Source organism: Coregonus clupeaformis, chromosome 16 (assembly GCF_020615455.1).
Source record: "Coregonus clupeaformis isolate EN_2021a chromosome 16, ASM2061545v1, whole genome shotgun sequence".
NCBI lineage: Eukaryota > Metazoa > Chordata > Actinopteri > Salmoniformes > Salmonidae > Coregonus > Coregonus clupeaformis.
The window spans coordinates 51,114,490-51,140,276 of record NC_059207.1 but is presented as its reverse complement, the minus strand read 5'-3'; the positions used below and the strand labels follow the sequence as shown (position 1 = coordinate 51,140,276).

The window sequence follows — 25,787 nt, the reverse complement described above, 5'->3', positions numbered from 1 at the left end:
GCCAAGACCGTTTCATTCCTGGGGTATGTGGTGACCGAGGGCAGCATTCAGATGGATCTCACGAAGGTGTCGGCTGTCACTTCCTGGCCAGTTCCTGAGTCTCGGAAGAAGTTGCAACAGTTCCTGGGCTTTGCCAACTTTTATAGGAGATTCATCAGAAACTATAGCACAGTGGCTGCACCCCTCACGGCGCTAACCAGCACTAAACAACCGTACCAATGGACATCAGCTGCTGATAAGGCCTTCAATATCCTCAAGACATGTTTCACTTCTGCTCCCATCCTCCAGATGCCAGATGCAGCAAGGCAGTTTGTGGTGGAGGTAGATGCTTCGGACGTGGGAGTGGGTGCAGTGCTTTCTCAAAGAGCAGCTGAGGATGGCAAGATGCACCCCTGTGCCTTCTACTCCCGTCGGCTAACCCCTGCCGAATGCAACTACGACATTGGGAACCGCGAGCTGTTGGCTGTCAAGCTCGCCCTTGAAGAATGGCGGCACTGGTTAGAGGGGTCAAAGGAACCATTTCGTAGTGTGGACAGACCACAAGAACCTGGAGTATATCCAAACAGCCAGGAGGCTGAACTCCCGTCAACAGCGGTGGTCTCTGTTCTTTACGCGCTTCAATTTCACGCTCTCCTACCGCCCGGGATCTCGCAACATCAAACCTGATGCTCTTTCCCGGATGTTTCAGAAGGACGAGACCACCGCCATGACAGCTCCCATTCTTCCCAGCCACTTGGTCGTAGCGGCCCTCACCTGGGAGATCGAGAAGCAGGTCATGGAGGCTCTTCGGGACCAGCCAGGTCCAAGCACCAGCGCCCCCAACCGTCTGTTTGTTCCAGCAAATCTCAGGTCACCTGTGATTCAGTGGGGGCACGAATCCCGTCTGGCCTGTCATCCCGGCATCACTCGCACCCTTCATCTGGTCCTGCCAGCGGTTCTGGTGGCGGGGGGATGAGACGGGATGTCCGAGAATTCATCCGAGCTTGTCCCACTTGTAACCGAAACAAGACTCCCAACCAGCCTCCTGCTGGGTTGCTGCAACCCCTACTCATACCCAAGAGGCCCTGGTCCCACGTTTCACTGGACTTTGTTACGGGCCTTCCGCCCTCTGACGGACACACAGTCATCCTTACCATTGTTGACCGCTTTAGTAAGATGACCCACTTCGTGCCCCTTCCCAAACTACCCTCTGCTAAAGAGACCTCCCAGGTGGTCCTGGAACATGTGTTTCGTATCCATGGCCTACCCCAGGATATAGTGTCAGACCGGGGCCCGCAATTCTCAGCAACCTTTTGGAAGGAGTTCTGTCATCTCCTTGGGGGCCACCGCCAGCCTATCGTCTGGATTCCACCCGCAGTCAAACGGCCAGACTGAACGCATGAACCAGGAGCTGGAGAAGGCACTGAGGTGTGTGGCTTCCCAAAATCCCCGGGCCTGGGCTCAACACCTGCTCTGGGTGGAATATGCCCATAATTCACTCACCAGTTCCTCCACCGGGCTCTCCCCTTTCAGTGTGTCTACGGGTATCAACCTCCACTGTTTGCCAGCCAGGAGGCGGATGCCACCTGTCCGTCTGCTCTTGCGTATGCCCGCCGCTGCCGCCGCACTTGGGCCCAGGCTCGCACTGTGCTCCTGAAGTCTGGAACCAGCTACGCCGCCGGTGCCAACCGACGGAGGACCCCTAGCACCTACTTACCGGGTTGGTCAGAAGGTCTGGCTGTCTGCCCGGGATCTGCCGCTGCGGGTTGTATCACGAAAGCTGGCCCTCGCTTCATTGGTCCTTTTCCTGTGCAGAAAGTCATCAGTCCAACGGCGGTCCGACTTCAGTTGCCCGCTTCCATGCGGGTCCACCCCACCTTCCACGTCTCCAAGGTCAAGCCGGTCCATGAAAGTCCCCTGGTCCCTGCAGCTCCGGCGCCACCTCCTCCGCGCCTCGTAGATGGCGGTCCTGTCTTCACCGTCCGGCGGCTGCTCCGCTCTAGGCGAAGGGGGTAGGGGTCTCCAGTACCTCGTTGATTGGGAGGGATATGGTCCAGAGGAGAGGACCTGGATCCCGGCCAGGAGGATAGTGGACCGGACCCTTATCACTGACTTCCACCGACTACATCCTGATCAGCCTGCAATCCGTAGGGGGCCGTCCAAGAGGGGTTCCTAGCCGTCCGGCCCGCCCTGCTCCTGTCTCAGTGCCTGTCCTGTCTCCCGACCGTGACCCTCCAGCTCCTTCTGAGGATGAGGAGATTCACTCGGACCGCTCGGAGGAGTTCTGACCCGCCGCCTGCTCCCCTCCACCCTCCCGGCATGATGTTGTTCTTGGGACTTCTGGGGCCGTCCCTTGGAGGGGGGGTCCTGTCATGAGCACTCTCTCTCCCTGGTAGCAACATTAATTGCATTCAATTATCTTCCACTCTGCTCACCTCCCTCTCTCTACTCAGCCTAACTAGCTCCACCTGCCCTGCTCTGCTCTTGTTACCTGGCCAGCTGCACTGCATTTCCCACTCACCATCCTCACCTTGCCTCACTCTGTTCTAATTACTCTGCCAGCTGAACTGCATTTCCCCACTACCTCTCCCAGTATATCAAGCCCTGGTTTTCAGCCAAGCCCTGTCAGATCGTCTTCAAACCCGGACCAGTAACCTGCCTGTCTGCGCTCTGACTCCTGTTTGTGATACCGATCCTTTCTTGACTGCCTCCTTGTTCTACTGCCCCGTCTATCCCAACCTGCCTTCTGGACCTCGACTACTCTCCGATCTTCAGCCCCTCCGGTAACTCGTTTCTGCCTTCTGTCTCTCACCACGATATTTGCCCAGCCCTGATCTGTACTTCTGCCTGCCATTCATTTTGCTGTTGTGTGTGTGTGTTCCCCCAGGTCTCCGACCACCAGATGAGCGTGCCCAGACGTTTCACCACCCTCAGCCCGATACGCCGCTCCATCACTGGGGAACACACACACTAAGCACTTGGACTGGACATCCCCGGACATTTGGTGACCCCCGGAGCACAGGTACCCACAGGAGGACCCTGAAAGACCCCTGACACCCCTGGGACTCCTCTTCCCGCCTGTAACCTTGAATAAAGAACTCTGAATTTGAACTTGCGCTCTTGGGTCCTCTTCTGTTCGTGACAGTATTAATGGCACCTGTTTGAACTTGTTATCAGTATAAAAGACACCTGTCCACAACCTCAAACAGTCACACTCCAAACTCCACTATGGCCAAGACCAAAGAGCTGTCAAAGGACACCAGAAACAAAATTGTAGACCTGCACCAGGCTGGGAAGACTGAATCTGCAATAGGTAAGCAGCTTGGTTTGAAGAAATCAACTGTGGGAGCAATTATTAGGAAATGGAAGACATACAAGACCACTGATAATCTCCCTCGATCTGGGGCTCCACGCAAGATCTCACCCCGTGGGGTCAAAATGATCACAAGAAGGGTGAGCAAAAATCCCAGAACCACACGGGGGGACCTAGTGAATGACCTGCAGAGAGCTGGGACCAAAGTAACAAAGCCTACCATCAGTAACACACCACGCCGCCAGGGACTCAAATCCTGCAGTGCCAGACGTGTCCCCCTGCTTAAGCCAGTACATGTCCAGGCCCATCTGAAGTTTGCTAGAGTGCATTTGGATGATCCAGAAGAGGATTGGGAGAATGTCATATGGTCAGATGAAACCAAAATATAACTTTTTGGTAAAAACTCAACTCGTCGTGTTTGGAGGACAAAGAATGCTGAGTTGCATCCAAAGAACACCATGCCTACTGTGAAGCATGGGGGTGGAAACATCATGCTTTGGGGCTGTTTTTCTGCAAAGGGAACAGGACGACTGATCCGTTTAAAGGAAAGAATGAATGGGGCCATGTATAGTGAGATTTTGAGTGAAAACCACCTTCCATCAGCAAGGGCATTGAAGATGAAACGTGGCTGGGTCTTTCAGCATGACAATGATCCCAAACACACCGCCCGGGCAACGAAGGAGTGGCTTCGTAAGAAGCATTTCAAGGTCCTGGAGTGGCCTAGCCAGTCTCCAGATCTCAACTCCATAGAAAATCTTTGGAGGGAGTTGAAAGTCCGTGTTGCCCAGCGACAGCCCCAAAACATCACTGCTCTAGAGAAGATCTGCATGGAGGAATGGGCCAAAATACCAGCAACAGTGTGTGAAAACCGTGTGAAGACTTACAGAAAACGTTTGACCTGTGTCATTGCCAACAAAGGGTATATAAAGAAGTATTGAGAAACTTTTGTTATTGACCAAATACTTATTTTCCACCATAATTTGCAAATAAATTCATAAAAAATCCTACAATGTGAATTTCTGGATTTTCTTTTCTCATTTTGTCTGTCATAGTTGACGTGTACCTATGATGAAAATTACAGGCCTCTCTCATCTTTTTAAGTGGGAGAACTTGCACAATTGGTGGCTGACTAAATACTTTTTTTCCCCACTGTATGTGTGTGTGTGTGAGTGTGTATATACTGTACATATGTGTGTGTGAGATCAGCTCCAGGACTAGAGGGCCATCAATGATGTGATGTCACGTCAACCACACACGTGATCTAGGGTTAGCGATAGCGGCCGCGACCCCCTGAGAGATGGGCTTGGGGAGTGAGCTCATTTCCTCCATAGCTGCCCGCATTAACAGGACCGACACTGAGTCCACCAACCCTCACAGGAAAAGAGAGAGTCAGAGGCCAGGGTTACACACACACACACACACACACACACACAATGTTAATGTACATTACTGACCCCCTGATCACACTATCTCAGTCACCACTGCTCTGTTCTGGGACAGCCTTATGTCTCAGTGTGTGGGCCTTTGGGCTGTATTTAAATCAAATCAAATCAAATTTTATTGGTCATATACACATATTTAGCAGATGTTATTGCAGGTGTAGCGAGTGGCTACAGATGCTCTGTCTGTCTGTGTGTGTGTGTGTGTGTGTGTGTGTGTGTGTGTGTGTGTGTGTGTGTGTGTGTGTGTGTGTGTGTGTAAGAGAGAGAGAGAGAGCTTATTACGTTATTCATAGAGGGGGATTCTCCACTCTGAGGCGTCCAACCTCTCCAGAGAATGGACCAGGGCAGGTATTTGTGGATTGGTCGCAAGAGTTGGAGAGATAGGGATGAAAGAGAGAGAGAGAGAGAGAGAGAGAGAGAGAGAGAGAGAGAGAGAGAGAGAGAGAGAGAGAGAGAGAGAGAGAGAGAGAGAGAGAGAGAGAGAGAGAGAGAGAGAGAGAGAGAGAGAGAGAGAGAGAGACGGAGGTGGGGGGATAGATGAGGCTAAGGTGAAGAGGTGTTGAAAAATGGAAAAGTAATGTGGAGCAATTCCCCCAGCAGCCGTCCACAAACAGGGTGTAGGGATATTGGTGTGTGTGTGTGTCCTACCTGTCTAGGGCAGTGCTGGTAGCCATACTCCTAGCGAAGCCCCTTAGTCCCAGCTGTCTGAAGTAAGGGATACAGGAGAGGTTGGCCGCCATGACAGCCAAGGAGTCTGAAGGGTTCACAAAGAAACCATTCTCACCCAGGATCATATACCGGTCCTGCAATACATACACTCATCAACCATACAGCAATCCATAAAGAAATAATCAATACATAACCAATAAATACCTAATCAAATCCTCCAATAATTAAAGTATGTTGAACATAAATATTTGCTGTTACTCTAACTTTCACTCCCATCCCTACCAGTTGATATACGGTTGTTTTAATTGCATCTCTCCCAATCAAATAAAATGTATGGGACACACTCCTTCCTACTAAAATGCAGCACTGTAAGCACTGGGAGAGGGCTACAATGGAATACAATAGAGTGACATAATGCTCCTGATGCTAGGCTAGGTAATTGAGTTAGGCTAATGTGCGTGAGTGTGACGCTGGTAGAAATTAAAAATTAATGTGAGATGTTGTGGAAAAAATTAGATGTTTGTTATGTCACAGATATTAGCTGTCCCATTGCCTGACATCCTGCTATTGACCAGCAAATAAATGCCGACAAAAACAAACAAAGGCAATTCCAAGTTCCCATTAGATAGCAGACCTGGGTCGACATAGGTCAAGTGCTTGATTTCTTTTAAATACTTTACATGTGCTTGATTTGGCTTGCTGCCATGGAACCAATGGAATAGTCCCAAAAGTGTAAACCCTGCCCATTTCAGCAGAATCAAACATCCTTATCAAACGTCCTTATCACCTCCCCTGAAAGTGTATTGTAGTACTTTGTATATTATACAGTGCCTTCAGAAAGTATTCACACCCCTTGACTTATTCCATATTTTGTTGTGTTTTTTCTCTCACCCATCTACAAACAATAACCCATAATGACAAAGTGAAAACATGTTTTTAGAATTTTTTGCAAATGTATTGAAAATGAAATACAGAAATATCTCATTTACATAAATATGCACACCCCTGAGTCAATACTTTGTGGAAGCACCTATGGCAGCAACTACAGCTGTGAGTCTTTTTTGGGTAAGTCTCTAAGAGCTTTCCACAGCATTATTATTTTCAAAATTATTCAAGCTCTGTCAAATTGGTTGTTGATCAGTGCTAGTCAACCATTTTCAGGTCTTGCCATAGATTTTCAAGTAGATTTAAGTCAAAACTGTAACTCGGCCACTCAGCAACTCCAGTGTAGATTTGGCCTTGTGTTTTAGGTAATTGTCCTGCTGAAAGGTGAATTAATCTCCCAGTATCTGGTGGAAAGCAGACAGAACCAGGTTTTCCTCTAGGATTTTGCCTGTGCTTAGCTCCATTCCGTTTCTTTTTTTATCCTGAAAAACTCCCCAGTCCTTAACAATTACAAGCATACCCATAACATGATGCAGCCACCACTATGCTTGAAAATATGAAGAGTGGTACTCAGTAATCTGTTGTATTGGATTTGTATTCAGGACAAAAAGTTAATTATTTTGACAAATTTTTTGCAGTATTACTTTAGTGCCTTGTTGCAAACAGGATGCATGTTTAGGAATATTTGTATTCTGTACAGGGTTCCTTCTTTTCACTCTATCAATTAGGTTAGTATTGTGGAGTAACTACAATATTGTTGATCCATCCTCAGTTTTCTCCTATCACAGCCATTAAACTCTGTAACTGTTTTAAAGTCACCATTGGCCTCATGGTGAAATCCCTGAGCGGTTTCCTTCCTCTCCGTCAACTGAGTTAGGAAGGATGCTTGTATCTTTGAAGTGACTGAGTTTATTGATACACTATCCAAAGTGTAATTAATAGCTTCATCATGCTCAAAGGGATATTCAATGTCTGCTTTATTTATTTTTTACCCATCTACCAATAGGTGCCCTTCTTTGCGAGGCATTGGAAAACATCCCTGGTCTTTGTGGTTGAATCTGTGTTTAAAATTCACTGCTCGACTGAGGGACCTTGCAGATAATTGTATGTGTGGGGTACAGAGATGAGGTAGTCATTCAAAAATCATGTTAAACACAATTTTGCACACAGAGTGAGTCCATGCAATTTTTACTCCAGAACTTATTTAGGGTTGCCATAACAAAGGGGTTGAGAACTTATTGACTCAAGACATTTCAGCTTTTTATTAATGAATTTGTAAAAATGTCAAAAAATATAATTCCACTTTGACATTATGCCGTATTGTGTGTAGGCCGGTGAAGAAAAATCTATATTTAATTCATTTTTAATTCAGTCTATAACACAGTGGTATTCAAAGTCGGGGTCTGCAGTGGGGTCGCCAAAATTAAAATTAAAATTAAGATTACAGATTATTGTATGGGACAATATACAAACATTTTTGAGGAAGATAATTTGAAAGATACAATTTAATTGAGTTAATGTATTTATTGGTTTCTTTTCATTTTGATAAGAGATAAAAATGCAATGAATTGAAGGTTATTTGTTGATGTAAAAATCTAAATGTACTGATTTTAAGGTTGTGTCATTAGATTTGGGGTGGGGTGGAGTCGCAATAAATTATTGGGGGGAAGAATGGGGTACCCAGAACTTCTGGCGAAAGAAATGGGGTCCCCACTGAAAAAGTTTGAACACCACTGCTGTAACACAACTAAATGTGGGAAAAGTCAAGGGGTGTGAGTACTTTGTGAAGGCAGTGTTCCTCTCCTCCTCAGCTGTCTTACCCCGTCTGCATCGAACGCAGCTCCGAAACCAAAGTCTCCGCCCTTCATAGCATCAACCAATGGGGCTGCGTATGTGAGGTTGGGCTCTGGAGGCCGGCCCCCAAAGTCCTCCATTGGGACACAGTTGACAGCAGCGTTGGCAGGAGCCCCCAACTCATCACACAGGATACGGCGCACGTACAGACCCATCACTGACAATAGAGTAGAATAGAATAGAAAATAATACTATGGAATAGAATACAATACAATATAATCACTGGTAAGCACCTGATACAATACTGTAACTACTTTGGTCTTTGTGAGTATTGTCCTACCTCCATTCATGGCGTCTATCCGTATCTTCAGCTGTTCAGGTCCTGTCAGAAGGCTCTTGATGGCGCTGAAGTCAAAGATGGTTCTCAGCAGGTTGAGGTACAACTCCACTGAGTCCACTATCTCAACTAACAACACACAGAAGAGGAGGGCAGTAGCTCAGAGTCTAGTGTGTATCTGCATGTGTCCATCCATCCAATAGCATGTATGCTACTTGTATGCAAGAACAGAGTGTATGTGTGGTGAGACTGTGTTTGCCTGGCGTGTGAGTGTGTGAATGTATATGTGTTTGCAGTGTGTGTGTTTCTACTCTGTGTATGCTGCTCTGTGCAGGGGCATAGGAGCCCCCCAATGTTAGCCCCCCAATGGGTGCAATTTCAAAATGTGGTTGTGCATCAGCAGTTTTTCTCTTGTTATGTCAGTCACTGACAGTCACTCAATTAGCCCATGTCAGCTAACATTTTTTTTTATATGTCTAGCCAGCTATCTAAACTTCTAGTAATCATGGTCGAATTACCGACCAGGGGCCCCCCATTGATTTTGTTAGTCACTCTCACTCAGATATCATATTAAAAACTGCAAACATTTCTCTCCAGGAAATTGCAAGACATTTGTCTCTACACCCCATGGCAAAATGAGTAGAATTCCATGAAATGAGTTATAAAATTGCAAAATCTTCTCTCTAGAGTAGAGATTAATTAATTTCAGTTTGACCGTTCATGCCTACCTTTTTATTTATTAAAACAGCTTTTAACACTGTATATTGCTGGTTAATATCACAGTATAAGAACTGTATTATAAGTTGAAAATATTATGTTAAGTTTTAAACATACAGTATGTAGAGCAGAAGTAGTAACAAACTGACAGGGGAAGTGAGACAAATACTGGGAAATGAATCATACAGTAGCAGAGAAAGAGTACAAAATGGTTGTGTAATTGAATATATGCACATAAACAGTCACACTGGTATTCAGTACAGTATGAATGGCCATGGCCCTCAGACTGATTGGACTGTACCAGAGTAAGTACCCCTCTACAAGGGCCCCCTTAGCCTTGTACATTTTACCATTTGTAAGTTAATATTTTTCTTTATCCTTTTTTCAAAAGTCACTAGAAATTAGCATTTAAAACCTGTTTTTTCAACAACAACAAAAACCCAGGTAGCAAAATGGTTTCCCCCAATGTCAGAGTCTCTTCTACGCCCCTGGCTCTGTGTGTGTCTGCTCTGTGTGTGTCTGTGTAGGCCCCGTGTAGCTCAGTTGGTAGAGCATGCCGTTTGCAACGCCAGGGTTGTGGGTTCGTTTCCCACGGGGGGCCAGTATGAAAAATGTATGCACTCACTAACTGATAGTCGCTCAGGATAAGAGCGTCTGCTAAATGACTAAAATGTAAATGTCTGGTCTGTGTGTGTCCAGTACCTCTGAAGGGTTTGAACTTGTTCTCCAGGTCAAAGTCGTGGCGTCCCAGCCTGGCCAGGTCAATGCGGAGGTCAGGACAGATGGCATACTCCTCCAGGGTCCTACTCACCTGGGCAATCTTCTCTATCACTGTGTCCGGGGACGGGCCTATGGGGGGGAGAGGACACGGTTACCATGGAACCCAATGTTTTCACATTATGTGACCTGTTCCTGGTCTATGATTGTTGTTATACATGTTTAAGAACAGTGAAGCCTATGTTGGCATTTTAATGCACCACTGTTATTCATAGGAAGTTAAATAACATATTACTGAGAAGTGATCATCTTCTATGTAGCATGTGAGGATTGTAAGAAGCTACTGGGGTCATGTGAACATTGACAAAGGGAACATTGTGTAGAATCCTTTTGAGAGCCATAGTCTGTGGGCTCTGAGAGAAAGCTACTGTAGTGTGAGACATGAGGGATGAGGAGAGCACTTTGCTCTATTTATACGACTGGAAGATGACTGAGATTCCATTGCAAAGCCTGGGGACTCAGAAGGCCTGTCCATGATGGAACTTCAGGAATATGTGAGTATTCCTTGTTTAGAGAATACATGGATAGCTGCAGGGGCTATGAGTGGGCTATGGTGCTAACTCTCTTAACTCAGTCAATAAATCACCAATATTGTATTCATATAGCACTTTTAAAAAACACATTTATCACAAAGTGCCCACTAACAACCTGGGCATAAAGCCAAGAAGAGCAAGCACAAGTATCAGTGGCGAAAAGAAAACTCCTTAGGTAGGAGGACATCCATCCTTTAACTGACTGACAGATTGACTGGCTGGCAGATTGACAGCAATCAGTCAAATAAGCACCTCACCTCCATTGGCCACGTTGAATTTGACCCCAAAGTCTCCCCCGGGGCCTCCTGGATTGTGACTGGCTGTCAGGATGATTCCACCAATGGCCTTGATCTTCCTGATGATGCAGGACACAGCAGGGGTGGAGAGGAGGCCGTTGTGTCCAATCACCAGCCGACCGATCTGAAAGAAACACAGACAAAGGGAGAGTTGAAGGAACTTTAGCTGACTGAATCTCATTCTGGGACCTATGTTCATGTATAAGTAATTCATTGTATCATACATTATTCAAGACTAAGGCATGTACAAACATCGCAACTCAAGAATGAAAAGGCCTATTATTGTAGACTAGCTCAGTGTAGCTTCAGCCTACAGAATGATTAAATTCACATAACTTTATTGTAATGAGCTTCATGTCATGCCTTTTGTCAAGAGATGTTTTCTAGAACTGGTCAGGTGGCTTCTGTCATGACACTCAGGGCTTCATCTTTCCAGACCAGATGTGTCCAGAATTTGGCACCGACTGAGGTTCCAGACGTTCTACCAGGCTTGGACTAGGCTACATTCCAGACAGTCATCATGGGCGTCTACATCCATTTATTGAAGTGACGCGAATAGTCTCGCATGTTCTGGCCATAGGCTATAGCATCTCAACTATTCTAAATAAAAGTGTCCTCATTCTTGAGGAATTCATTCTTATGACGTCGGCGCATCTCCTCACTTCAGGATTCAGAGAGAGAGAGAGTATTTTATTCAGATTACAGAGATCCACAAAGAATTCGAAAACAATCCCAATTTTGATAAACTCCCATACAGTGGGGAAAAAAAGTATTTAGTCAGCCACCAATTGTGCAAGTTCTCCCACTTAAAAAGATGAGAGAGGCCTGTAATTTTCATCATAGGTACACGTCAACTATGACAGACAAATTGAGAAAAATAAATCCAGAAAATCACATTGTAGGATTTTTTATGAATTTATTTGCAAATTATGGTGGAAAATAAGTATTTGGTCACCTACAAACAAGCAAGATTTCTGGCTCTCACAGACCTGTAACTTCTTCTTTAAGAGGCTCCTCTGTCCTCCACTCGTTACCTGTATTAATGGCACCTGTTTGAACTGGTTATCAGTATAAAAGACACCTGTCCACAACCTCAAACAGTCACACTCCAAACTCCACTATGGCCAAGACCAAAGAGCTGTCAAAGGACACCCGAAACACAATTGTAGACCTGCACCAGGCTGGGAAGACTGAATCTGCAATAGGTAAGCAGCTTGGTTTGAGGAAATCAACTGTGGGAGCAATTATTAGGAAATGGAAGACATACAAGACCACTGATAATCTCCCTCGATCTGGGGCTCCACGCAAGATCTCACCCCGTGGGGTCAAAATGATCACAAGAACGGTGAGCAAAAATCCCAGAACCACATGGGGGGACCTAGTGAATGACCTGCAGAGAGCTGGGACCAAAGTAACAAAGCCTACCATCAGTAACACACTACGCCGCCAGGGACTCAACTCCTGCAGTGCCAGATGTGTCCCACTGCTTAAGCCAGTACATGTCCAGGCCCGTCTGAAGTTTGCTAGAGTGCATTTGGATGATCCAGAAGAGGATTGGGAGAATGTCATATGGTCAGATGAAACCAAAATATAACTTTTGTAAAAACTCAACTCGTCGTGTTTGGAGGACAAAGAATGCTGAGTTGCATCCAAAGAACACCATACCTACTGTGAAGCATGGGGGTGGAAACATCATGCTTTGGGGCTGTTTTTCTGCAAAGGGACCAGGACGACTGATCCGTGTAAAGGAAAGAATGAATGGGGCCATGTATCGTGAGACTTTGAGTGAAAACCTCCTTCCATCAGCAAGGGCATTGAAGATGAAACGTGGCTGGGTCTTTCAGCATGACAATGATCCCAAACACACCGCCCGGGCAACGAAGGAGTGGCGTCGTAAGAAGCATTTCAAGGTCCTGGAGTGCCCTAGCCAGTCTCCAGATCTCAACCCCCATAGAAAATCTTTGGAGGGAGTTGAAAGTCCGTGTTGCCCAGCGACAGCCCCAAAACATCACTGCTCTAGAGGAGATCTGCATGGAGGAATGGGCCAAAATACCAGCAACAGTGTGTGAAAACCTTGTGAAGACTTACAGAAAACGTTTGACCTGTGTCATTGCCAACAAAGGGTATATAACAAAGTATTGAGAAACTTTTGTTATTGACCAAATACTTATTTTCCACCATAATTTGCAAATAAATTCATAAAAAATCCTACAATGTGATTTTCTGGATATTTTTTTCTCATTTTGTCTGTCATAGTTGACGTGTACCTATGATGAAAATTACAGGCCTCTCTCATCTTTTTAAGTGGGAGAACTTGCACAATTGGTGGCTGACTAAATACTTTTTTCCCCCACTGTATCTACTGGGTGAAATACCACAGTGTGCCATCACAGCAGCAAGATTTGTGACCTGTTGCCACAAGAAAAGGGCAACCAGTGAAAAACAAACACCATTGTAAATACAACCCATATTTATGTTTATTTATTTTCCCATTTGTACTTTAACTATTTGCACATTGTTACAACACTGTATATATACATAATATGACATTAGAAATGTATTTATTATTTTGGAACTTCTGAGTGTAATGTTTACTGTTCATATTTATTGTTTATTTCACTTTTGTTTACTATCTACTTCAATTGCTTTGGCAATGTTAACTTTCCCATGCCAATAAAGCCCTTAAATTGAAATTGAAATTGAATTGAGAGAGACAGATTTGAGAGAGACAGAGAGAGAGAGCAAGAGAGAGAGAGAGAGAGAGAGAGAGAGAGAGAGAGAGAGAGAGAGAGAGAGAGAGAGAGAGTCACGACCTCCGCCGAGGCTGCCTCCCCTCCTTGTTCGGGCAGGTTTCGGCGTTCGTCGTTACCTTACTAGCTGCTTACTAGCTGCTGCCGATCCATTTATCATCACTCCACTTGTCTTCCTCTCGGATACGCACCAGGTTGTACGCACTCCTGAGATCCAATTTGGTAAAGAAGCGCGCCCCATGCATCGATTCAACCACTGAAGGAATGAGAGGGAGATGAGTGGAAGACAGCATTCAGCACAACCATGGGGCATTATGAATACCTGGTGATGCCCTATGGTTTGATGAATGCTCCCTCAGTTTTCCAGTCCTTTGTGAACGAGGTGTTTTGGGACATGCTTGGTCGCGGTGTAGTGGTCTACATCGATGACATCCTTGGGGGATTACGCTACTCGCACTGAGCATGTGTCCCTGGTTAGCAAGGTGCTGGCCCGACTGTTGGAGAATGACCTTTATGCTAAGGCAGAGAAGTGTATGTTTTTCCAGCAGTCCATCTCCTTCCTTGGATACCGCATTTCCACCTCAGGGGTGGAGATGGAGGGAGATCGCATTTCAGCCGTGCGTAATTGGCAGACTCCAACCACGGTTAAGGAGGTTCAGCGATTCCTTGGCTTTTCCAACTACTATCGAAGGTTTATCCGAGGCTTTGGCAAGGTCGCAGCTCCCATCACATCCCTGTTGAAGGGTGGGCCATTCCGGCTCAGCTGGTCTGCTGAGGCGGATCTGGCCTTCAGGAGACAGCGGGGTCTGTTCACCTCAGCTCCGGTACTAGCCCACCCCGATCAATCACTACCGTTTGTAGTGGAGGTGGATGCGTCCGAGGTAGGGATGGGCGCTGTCCTATCCTAACGCTCGGGCACGCCACCCAAGCTCTGCCTCTGTGCCTTCTTCTCGAAGATCCATCTCCACCGCAGTGTCCAGCTAAGGTGCAGTATGTGCCTGCTCTTATCCGTGATCGTCTGATCTTCTGGGCATACAGGTCACCCTTCTCTGGTCACCCAGGTATCGGTCGTACAGTGCGCTGCCTGAGCGGAAAGTACTGTTGGCCTACCTTGGCTAAGGACGTGAGGGTGTACGTCTCCTCCTGCTCGGTGTGCGCCCAACCGTTACCAGTTCCACAACGACAATGGTCTCACCTTAGCATTGATTTTCTGACTGATCTTACCCTCTCCCAAGGTAACACCACCATCCTGGTCGTTGTGGACCGCTTCTCAAAGTCCTGCCACCTCCTTCATCTGCCCGGTCTCCCCACGGCCCTGCAGACTGCGGAGGCCCTGTTTACTCACGTCTTCCGGCACTACGGGGTACCAGAGGATATAGTGTCTGACCGAGGTCCCCAGTTCACGTCCAAGGTCTGGAAGGCGTTCATGTAACGTCTGGGGGTCTCGGTCAGCCTGACCTCTGGGTTCCACCACGAGAGTAATGGGCAGGTGGAACGGGTAAATCAGGACGTGGGTAGGTTCCTGCGGTCCTACTGCCAGGACCGGCCGGGGGAGTAGTCAGTGTTCTTGCCATGGGCAGAATATGCCCGGAACTCTCTCCGCCACTCCTCCACTAACCTAACGCCTTTCCAGTGTGTTCTAGGTTACCAACCGGTTCTGGCACCGTGGCACCAGAGCCAGACCGAGGCTCCTGCGGTGGATGACTGCTTTCGGCGCACGGAGGAGACGTGGGATGCTGCCCACATTCACCTCCAATGCGCTGTGCGTCGTCCTCCTCAGGCCAGTGCTAGCCGGTCCGCTCCAAGAGTCTGAGGTGCGGGAGGTCCCTCCACCTCCTCTGGACATCGAGGGGGCCCCAGCGTACTCGGTTCATTCCATCCTGGATTCGAGGCATTGGGTGGGGGGCCTTCAGTACCTCGTGGAGTGGGAGGGTACGGTCCGGAGGAACGGTGCTGGGTCCCGGTGAGGGATATCCTCGATCCCTCCATGTTATGGGATTTCCACCGTCGCCATTCGGCTCGCCCTGCTCCGCGTCCTCCTGGCCGTCCCCGGGGCCAGGGTCGGCGCGCGGGGTACTGTCACGACGGGACTTCCGCTGAGGCTGCCTCCCCTCCTTGTTCGGGCAGGTTTCGGCGTTCGTCGTCACCGGCTTACTAGCTGCTGCCGATCCATTTATCATCACTCCACTTGTCTTGTCTAATTAATCACACACACCTGGTCCTTATCCCCAATTAGTCATTGTATAAGTGTTCCCTCTGCTTCCTTGTCTGTGTGGGTGATTGTTTGTAGTGAGCAGTGTGTAGCTCGGTTGAGCTACCCTTACCTTGTTGTTGCCAGGGTAGATATTTCCCCTGTGCCTGAGTTTTGTTGTCGCATGCTTGAGCAACTGTTTATCGACGGAATAAACTCTTTGGATGCGTATTACTCTCCTGCACCTGACTCCTTCTATCACACGCATCACAGAGAGACTTTTGGCTCTATACAATCAAACTCGGTTAACTTGTTTTTGGGATAAGAGCAAAAACATTTGTATGGTTTGAAAACAAAAGAAAATCAGCTGTGTTAATGACAACCTTCTCTCCCCATAATATATATATATATTTAAACCTATCCCAGACATCGCTTTGGATCGAATAGTGCCCTTTGGGTGCGTACTTCACACCTGCCATGCCCTGTCAGCGACCCGTTGTAGGTCTACACGCCAATCATCATTCCATACTCTGCCCCCAGCATTTCACAAAAATTATTTCAATGTCGTCCCAGCACTTGTGAGTCCTGTGAGTTTGGCTCGTGGCCACTAAACTGGGTATCCCCCAAGCCTCGAACGAGGGGGAGGAATGGAGCTGAGTTGCGCGTGGGCAGGAAAGGAATGGATGAGGGATGGAACAGCCGATAAGGCAGGCAGGAGACATTTGGCTGGGCCAGCAGAAAAATAGACCCATCTCAAAACAAATACATTCCCTTCAGATTTTCCTTTGGGCATTTCACCAAGCTTGGTGTCGCATAGATCTGAGAATAGGCTGCTGTCCTTTCCAAGCGCTCTGCGCAATTGGTTAAAAGGCCCCGCCACTCACGCAGGCCCGCGCACGCACGCACACACATACACACACACAAACACACTGACACTGGGAGAGGGTATAAGCTTAGGTTATAATATAGCCTGCCTATCTATATGCACGTATGCCTATCACCATAAATCTGAGTGTTGTTCAAACAAGGCCACTGGATTAACTAAACGTTTCAGAGGCGCATAAACAGAGCAGTCTGTGATAGATAAACTAGTGTACAACATTCCCTTTTATGCACTTGACTAGAGTTGCAGCTGTATAAACCATAGTTTATACGACCCACAGGCATATGGAGGATTAAAAATAAAATACAATGGTTTATCATGCTATTTCTGTGCTTAATTTATTATCATTATCCTTATCATTATCATCACGAACCCTGAACCATTCCAAACTTTCTGACACGACATTCTTGTCTTACCCCGTTGGCAGCGGCCATCTGAACTATAATTTCGGTGGCGGCTCGGCTGAAGTAGCGTCCGTCGCTACCCACCACCATGGTGCATCCTTGGCGGTCCCTCAGGTCGATGGACGACAGTACACTCTGGATGTAGTTCTGCAGGTAGTTCTTCTTGCCCTCGAACACCGCCGTCTTCCGCCGCAACCCGTTGGTACCGGGCCGCTGGTCATCAAATGGGCTCGTCTGGACCGTTACCACGGGAATGGGGTTCGTCTCCATCCTCCGCACAAGAACCCAGCGGGAGTGACGCGTCGACTGGCTACACCGGGGATGACTCTGTCTGTCACAGAAATTTGCGCTGTCAGAAGCCTAACTGTCGGCTGGAGAAAGGTGGAGAGCCACACATATGCTGTAGGAGACGGACTGTGTTAGGGAGGTGAGAGGTCCAGTGATGTCCGCTCTAGTCCTCCAGAAGTAGCACTTTCGAGGTGGGTGGGGGTGAGGGATGCGTTTACGCAATGACAGCACACCAGCGCTTTCCAGAGGGATGGCTATTAAGATGATAAGTTCCATCAACAAATTCCTTGGCTTGTAAGGTCGGTTTGAGATATATGCTAGTTATAGGCCTACTGTAGGTTTTAAACACATGCCACAGTAAACTTGCAGTGAGAGCTTTGGATGTTAAAGTAGGCTAATGTAATGTTAAGCCAAGTCTTCTCTTCCGCCTGACAACTCCCTATTTTCCAAATAAGCCTGACTCTCCACAAGGACACGCGCCTGCCAAAATCAGGCAGGGCCAAAAGCCCCTACAATCAGCTGCGCCTCTGGACAAAAATAGCCCGGTGGAGTGCGGGGAGAATAGTTTCGGGCTGGGGCTGTAACCGGACAAGGCAAATCACTGTCAGAAAAGTGACGAGGCAGGACCTGAGGGCGCACTGTTGGCCATGGGCAAGGCAATGCGTCAAGAAGACCTCCACGCTGTCCCATATATTAGGCAATATAGTTAAAGGTAAAGTAAAACACACTAGTTGGTTTTAATATGATACTTTAAGCTAATGGACTAGAATGATAACATAAAATCCACTCCCTTTCCAAAATAATTAAACTGTGATAAAATGGAGTGCATCTTATTCAATGGCACGTCTCTCTGTCTCTCTCGCTCTCTTTGTACTATATGCATAAAAGCAAACATCAAAAGACCAAGATGCGTCATGGGTGGCCAGAGAGAGAGAGAGAGCGAGAGGCATATGTGCTGCTTCACTGATGCAAAACTTAGTGGACAGCATAACCATGAGCAAAATCAAGGAAATACACTTTTGAAAAACGTACATTGCTAAATTTAAAAAGGCTTATTGGTCCTATAAAAGTAGTTGTCTGTATTGAAATGCATTAAACATGGGCCACACGGTGGCAGCATTGAACTGGCCTACAGCTGGATGCAGACGTTCTCAAGTTTTCATTCTATTTTCAAGGAAATTAAGATGAAATCAAATGTATTTTAATGGTTATTTAATATGTATTTAATTGCAATAAAACAAAACAGGGCACGAAATTCGCACTGATTAGACTGATCTGTTTTAGTGACAAACAAGAGTTATGTTTCGCCAATTACAGGACAAACAAAATTGATGAAAATAAATATAGCCTACGCTTACAACAATTCATAATAACAAGATTGTAAGTAGATCATATACTGTAATTTGCTGTTCAGAGGCCTATTTAGCCTTTTTGCGAAGTAAGTCTGTGCAATATATTATAGGCCTGCTAATTTAGGCCTGGTTTTCCAGAAACTGAAATTGGAAACCTTTAAGTGCAATAATTTCCTCAGGTTATTTTGTACTAATAGATTACATCTTTAGCAGTACATTTCTAGGTGTAAAGAAATGTGGGGAAGGAAATAAATTGGCCTAGGCATAATCAAACACTGCAAAAAAACAACTGATGGTATGGTCAAACTATTTTTATTGTTTCATTTCAATGTTGGAAAAAATAATCAAAAAATCATAATACAATGCATTTTTAAACAATTGGCAAAAGTGTTTCCACTTTCACATTGACACCATATTTTAACAAATATATTATCAGTCTTCTTATTTACATTAACTTCATTTGACATATTCAACATTGAATGAACATAAATAACATGCAGTTTAAATCATTTATTTGAGAAATGCGCAAACGTGCCTCCATTGTATCATTTTATCACTTGTATAAAAAAAGAGGTTTCTTTGGCTAATGCTATAACAAACAAACACTTCAACAACTAAGGTAACACATTGGGACATTCTCTGTTATTGAAGGAGCAGCGCTCAACATTGCACTTGGGCAGAATGGAGTTATTGAAGCTTGAATCAGGCTCGGAACCAAACAAGCAGTGCCCGTGAGAAGATCAACAGAACAATGTGGGTTGGAGTTCCGTGGATTTGAGTTCTGTGATACATAAGGAGAGGTTCTACTCATAATGCTGTCAATACTGAATGAACACTTCATATGTGTGTCGCTCGCAGGCTTCTGTTCTGCGGGTGTTACTGCATAAAGTTTCATTCTGAAGTTTTTGGGAGCAACTACCTTACAGATGCTGCTTAGTCTCGGGTATGGTAAGTAGAAGGAAGTTGACATCACGAGCCCGTCCGGAACGGGCATATACCTGAGAGGGGCAGCCGGTACGCTCGTTTGGCTTTGGACGCAGTAAGGTCGCTCGTAAGGCCGGTAACAGCTGAAGTTTGGGTAAAACATGAGTCCATCTTTCAGATACTCCTGCTGGTTTCTCTTAAACCTCTTCCTGCGCCGGAGAAAGCTGCCGTTGTCAAACATGTCCTCAGATGCGGGGTCCAGAGACCAGTAGTTGCCTTTGCCTGGGTTTCCAGGCTCTCTCGGAATCTTGATAAAGCAGTCGTTGAGTGACAGGTTGTGCCTGATAGAATTCTGCCACGCCGGAAACTTCTCCCGGTAGTAGGGGAACTTGTTGCTGATGAAGTCACAGATGCCACTCAGCGTCAGTTTTTTCAGAGGACACTGTAAGATTGCCATGGTGATGAGAGCGATGTAGGAATACGGGGGCTTTACAGAACCGTGAGGTCTTCCCAATGAAGGTGTGTCTGCACAGAAACTATTCTCGCTCTCCCCAGACGAGTCGAACTCCGAGCAGTCCAGTTCAGCGCTGGAATCGGCGGAGGAGCTAGGCTCCGTGGTGCTGTCGGTCCGGTAGAGAAGATGCTGGTCATGGAGAGGCTTGTCCTCTCCCACTATGTCTACTTCATCCTCGTCCAGTGGCAAGCCAGTCTGCTGGGACGCTTCATACTCTTTGGAGAGGGTCATGGCTCAGACCACAACGTCAAGCGTAAATGCGCAATTACCGACGCATAAAAGCGCACAAATATATGTATTCTCTGACTTTCTCGGTTCCTCCTGTCCCTGTGGTCCTGTTCAGCCTGTTTGTGTTGACCCCCCCACACACACACACACACACAGCCCAGTCACACCCAGACCTATCAGAGTAGCCCCTCGCCGCGGGGTGTCTGGGCAGACAAGGCGAAGCTAATGCGGAGGAGAATCCTTACATGCTAATTGAACTAGTATGCAGACACCTCAAAGTTCATGAAGCTTCTAAATTAAGACTGTTGAGTAAAAAACACTTGTAGGCCTATATATAGTTTGCAAAAAGTATTTATTACAAAGCGAGCGCACAATTGGCCCAGCGTCGTCTGCATACTAACTGTAAGTCGCTCTGGATAAGAGCGTCTGCTAAATGACTAAAATGTAAATGTAAATGTCGTCCAGGGTAGGGGAGGGAATGGCCCGCAGGGAGGTAGCTCAGTTGGTGTTTGCAACGCCAGGGTTGTGGGTTCGTTTCCCACGGGGGGCCAGTATGAAAAAAAAAAATAAGAATAATGTATGCACTAACTGTAAGTCGCTCTGGGTAAGAGCGTCTGCTAAATGACGTAAAAATGTAAATGTAAAAAAATATTAAAAGCTACGCAGGTCCTCCGCCCCGCAGAGAAAAGAGTAGCACAGTAGCTCGGCTGGAGCCGGGGATGCGATGTGAAGTTTGAACACCACGCCTACCCCTGATAATAAACGCAGCGTTTTACCCCCCAGACCCCCGTGGTTTCGTTTAGTGTGCCACCTCGGGATGCCCGCAGGTGGTGTGACCGTGAAAATGGCCGTGGGACGGCTCCCCGTGGCCGGGAGAGAAAAGCGTCTATAGAGGCAACTTAACGAGCCAATAAGCATCAGAATCCGGTTGAACACGGCGCAGCTGCATGGTGAGCTATAGGGCTACGGGACATAGCCGGGGTTTATGTTCGGAGTGAATGGCCACAGCAAATTAAACGCACATGTAGATCTAGGGCAGACAATGACGTTAATATATTGGGTAACATTTTGATAGAAAATTACATTTAAAATCTAAAGTATAACTGAGTTTATATATTGGGTAACATTTTGAACGTAGAAAGCCTAAATTAATTTGACTTAAGACAAAAACATCCGATTTGACAGGGCCATTCTCCGTCTAATTAGCCTATTACTCCCACGTATTTTATTCGTTATTTTACATGAACGCAAAAAGAAAACTTCCTGAATCTCCTCACTATGGCAAACTCCTTGACTGAGACTTGTATGCATAATTCTTGGTTATTCAGAATGTGAATGGGGACCCCATGCAACGTCACTTCACAACAATAAAACCAAGGTGTTAATATGCTTGGAGCGTTTTACGCACCTTGTGGAATATTGCATTGGATTTACGCACGTTAGTTAAACACCTTCAGCCAAGACCCGAGTTTATATCAATTCGCTAGTTCACAATCATTTGTCATTACAACAAAATGCCAGTCAATACTTTTTCTCAGATTGGTAATAACAGCGAAATGTGAACATTAAATATTGTAAACTCCAAACATTAAATCAGATTCTTCTTTACTTCAATAATTTAAACACCCTTACATGATAATTTATGAAATTAACAACAATAGTCAAGCATGTGGACATTTACAGACAAGCCTAATTTTGTGGTGCACCACTTTTGAGATAAGATGTGATAAAAGCCTGTACAAAACTTTAACTTCACCAACAACTTACAGACCTAAAACACAGCCTAACTATTGATGAATACACTCAAACTTAAATATATAAGTTATGGATGTTAGGGGTTTCCAAAGTTTAAAATAACACAGAGAAAATGACAGTAAGGGCACTAATGACATCTCTATTTTCAAGTTGTCTCTTTATCTTGATTGAGGGTCTGGTGTATCCCTGGGTAATGAGATGACCAACATGGTTGATGATGGATTAAGTCCACTCACACACTAATCTAATGTTTCCTCATAGCATCTGGCCCATGAGCAAGTGGCCCAATTACACCTGACTGTATCGTAGTCAATAAAATGCTTATCAGGTTTGGCATGTAGTCATGGTTAACAGTAAATACCATACCGTTTTGAGGTCCTCCTGGACTGAAGTGGAACACACCATAGTTATGAGGATTAACACAAGTGCAGTAGGTAGGTCCTCATGTGGAGTGTATCAGGAATAAACTGGAATAGTTCACCGTGAGGAGAGAGAGGGGGGATCTTGTTTATTTCCTGTCCCCAACCTTTAGTACTGTTGAGATGAACTGTTCCTGTGGGACCTCTGTCCAGGTTTCTCCCTTTAGAGGTGAGGGGATACAAAGGACAAGTTGGACAGGCTTTATTGAGTAAGGTACGCATCAGAAGAATGCATTCATACACACGCACACACTTATGCACAGACACACACATTGCTGACCTATGAAGACTAGGCGGTTGACCCTAGGCTCCTCCCCCCACACCTGTGGGGTCTCATCCAGCTTGTAGAGTTAATGGACCCCCTGCAACATCACCTGGGGGGCTTTACCTGCAATAGACACGATCCCCTGGGATAGCACACACACACACACACACACACACACACACACACACACACACACACACACACACACACACACACACACACACACACACACACACACACACACACACACACACACACACACACACACACACACACACACTTTGTTCAGAGACTGAGACATACATACCTCCAGTCCCTCGACTTCTTGGCGCTGACGGAAACATGGATTACCACTGAAAACACTGCTACTCCTACTGCTCTATCCTCGTCTGACCATGTGTTCTCGCATACCCCGAGAGCATCTGGTCAGCGGGGTGGTGGCACAGGAATCCTCATCTCTCCCAAGTGGACATTCTCTCTTTTTCCCCTGACCCATCTGTCTATCTCCTCATTTGAATTCCATGCTGTCACAGTCACTAGCCCATTCAAGCTTAACATCCTTGTCATTTATCGCCCTTCAGGTTCCCTTGGAGAGTTCTTCAATGAGCTTGATGCCTTGATAAGTTCCTTTCCTGAGGATGGCTCACCCCTCACAGTTCTGGGTGACTTCAACCTCCCTACGTCTACCTTTGACTCATTTCTCTCTGCCTCCTTCTTTCCACTCCTCTCCTCTTTTGACCTCACCCTCTCACTGTCCCCCCCTACTCACAAGGCAGGCAATACGCTTGACCTCATCTTTACTAGATGCTGTTCTTCTACTAATCTCACTGCAACTCCCCTCCATGTCTCCGACCACTACTTTGTATCCTTTTCTCTCTCGCTCTCCTCCATCACTACTCACTCTGCCCCTACTCAGATGGTAATGCGCTGTCGCAACCTTCGCTCTCTCTCTCCCGCTACTCTCTCCTCTTCCATCCTATCATCTCTTCCCTCTGCTCAATCCTTCTCCCTCCAATCTCCTGATTCTGCCTCCTCAACCCTCCTCTCCTCCCTTTCTGCATCCTTTGACTCTCTATGTCCCCTATCCTCCCGGCCGGCTCGGTCCTCCCCTCCTGCTCCGTGGCTTGACGACTCATTGCGAGCTCACAGAACAGGGCTCCGGGCAGCCGAGCGGAAATGGAGGGAAAACTAGACTCCCTGCGGACCTGGCATCTTTTCACTCCCTCCTCTCTACATTTTCTTCATCTGTTTCTGCTGCTAAAGCCACTTTCTACCACTCTAAATTCCAAGCATCTGCCTCTAACCCTAGGAAGCTCTTTGCCACCTTCTCCTCCCTGCTGAATCCTCCCCCCCCCCCCCCCCTCCTCCCTCTCTGTGGATGACTTCGTCAACCATTTTGAAAAGAAGGTTGACGACATCCGATCCTCGTTTGTTAAGTCAAATGACACTGCTGGTCCTGCTCACACTGCACTACCCTATGCTTTGACTTCTTTCTCCCCTCTCTCTCCAGATGAAATCTTGCGACTTGTGACGGCCGGCCGCCCAACCATCTGCCCGCTTGACCCTATCCCCTCCTCTCTTCTCCAGACCATCCCCGGTGACCTTCTCCCTTACCTCACCTCGCTCATCAACTCATCCTTGACCGCTGGCTATGTCCCTTCCGTCTTCAAGAGAGCGAGAGTTGCACCCCTTCTCAAAAAACCAACACTCGATCCCTCTGATGTCAACAACTACAGACCAGTATCCCTTCTTTCTTTTCTCTCCAAAACTCTTGAGCGTGCCGTCTCTAGCCAACTCTCTTGCTATCTCTCTCAGAATGACCTTCTTGATCCAAACCAGTAAGGTTTCAAGACTGGTCAATCAACTGAGACTGCTCTTCTCTGTGTCACGGAGGCTCTCCGCACTGCTAAAGCTAACTCTCTCTCCTCTGCTCTTGTCCTTCTAGACCTGTCTGCTGCCTTTGATACTGTGAACCATCAGATCCTCCTCTCCACCCTCTCCGAGTTGGGCATCTCCGGCGCGGCTCACTCTTGGATTGCATCCTACCTGACCGGTTGCTCCTACCAAGTGGCGTGGCGAGAATCTGTCTCCGCACCACGTGCTCTCAGTTCTAGGCCCTCTCCTATTCTCGCTATACACCAAGTCACTTGGCTCTGTCATATCCTCACATGGTCTCTCCTATCATTGCTACGCAGACGACACACAACGAATCTTCTCCTTTCCCCCTTCTGATAACCAGGTGGCGAATCGCATCGCAATCGCATGTCTGGCAGACATATCAGTGTGGATGATGGATCACCACCTCAAGCTGAACTTCGGCAAGACAGAGCTGCTCTTCCTCCCGGGGAAGGACTGCCCATTCCATGATCTCGCCATCACGGTTGACAACTCCGTTGTGTCCTCCTCCCAGAGTGCGAAGAGCCTTGGCGTGACCCTGGACAACACCCTGTCGTTCTCCACTAACATCAAGGCGGTGACCCGATCCTGTAGGTTCATGCTCTACAACATTCGGAGAGTACGACCCTGCCTTACACAGGAAGCGGCACAGGTCCTAATCCAGGCACTTGTCATCTCCCGTCTGGATTACTGCAACTCGCTGTTGGCTGGGCTCCCTGCCTGTGCCATTAAACCCCTACAACTCATCCAGAATGCCGCAGCCCGTCTGGTGTTCAACCTTCCCAAGTTCTCTCACGTCACCCCGCTCCTTCGCACACTCCACTGGCTTCCAGTTGAAGCTCGCATCTGCTACAAGACCATTGTGCTTGCCTACGGAGCTGTGAGGGGAACGGCACCTCCGTACCTTCAGGCTCTGCTCAGTCCCTACACCCAAACGAGGGCATTGCGTTCATCCACATCTGGCCTGCTGGCCCCCCTACCTCTGCGGAAGCACAGTTCCCGCTCAGCCCAGTCAAAACTGTTCGCTGCTCTGGCACCCCAATGGTGGAACAAGCTCCCTCACAACGCTAGGGCAGCAGAGTCACTCACCACCTTCCGGAGACACTTGAAACCCCACCTCTTTAAGGAATACCTGGGATAGGATAAAGTAATCCTTCTACCCCCCTTACACCACCC

General features: G+C 47.0%; 3 protein-coding genes across 3 annotated transcripts in view; all 3 read right to left on the bottom strand.

Annotated features, from left to right (window-relative positions):
* The window catches only part of pgm5 (phosphoglucomutase 5), a 46,112-nt gene extending 28,354 nt beyond the window's left edge, over window positions 1-17,758 (bottom strand). Inside the window, exons 1-6 of the mRNA XM_041901430.2 lie at window positions 16,983-17,758; window positions 10,704-10,866; window positions 9,839-9,985; window positions 8,423-8,548; window positions 8,109-8,299; window positions 5,383-5,537 (exon numbers count right to left, since the gene is read on the bottom strand). Coding sequence (XP_041757364.1) covers window positions 5,383-5,537; window positions 8,109-8,299; window positions 8,423-8,548; window positions 9,839-9,985; window positions 10,704-10,866; window positions 16,983-17,240 — 1,040 coding nt within the window. The 5' untranslated portion in view covers window positions 17,241-17,758. The remainder of the gene's footprint in view (window positions 1-5,382; window positions 5,538-8,108; window positions 8,300-8,422; window positions 8,549-9,838; window positions 9,986-10,703; window positions 10,867-16,982) is intronic.
* A 1,290-nt stretch (window positions 17,759-19,048) lies between these two features.
* Window positions 19,049-20,279, bottom strand: foxd5 (forkhead box D5). The gene has a single exon (XM_041900048.1). It carries the CDS (start codon window positions 20,277-20,279, stop codon window positions 19,218-19,220), a length of 1,062 nt encoding a protein of 353 aa, XP_041755982.1. The 3' UTR covers window positions 19,049-19,217.
* A 648-nt stretch (window positions 20,280-20,927) lies between these two features.
* cbwd (COBW domain containing) overlaps window positions 20,928-25,787 on the bottom strand; it is a 29,377-nt gene continuing 24,517 nt past the window's right edge. The window contains 3 exon segments of the mRNA XM_045225488.1: window positions 20,928-21,239; window positions 22,398-22,417; window positions 22,731-22,857. Of these exon segments, the coding sequence (XP_045081423.1) occupies window positions 20,928-21,239; window positions 22,398-22,417; window positions 22,731-22,857 (459 nt within the window).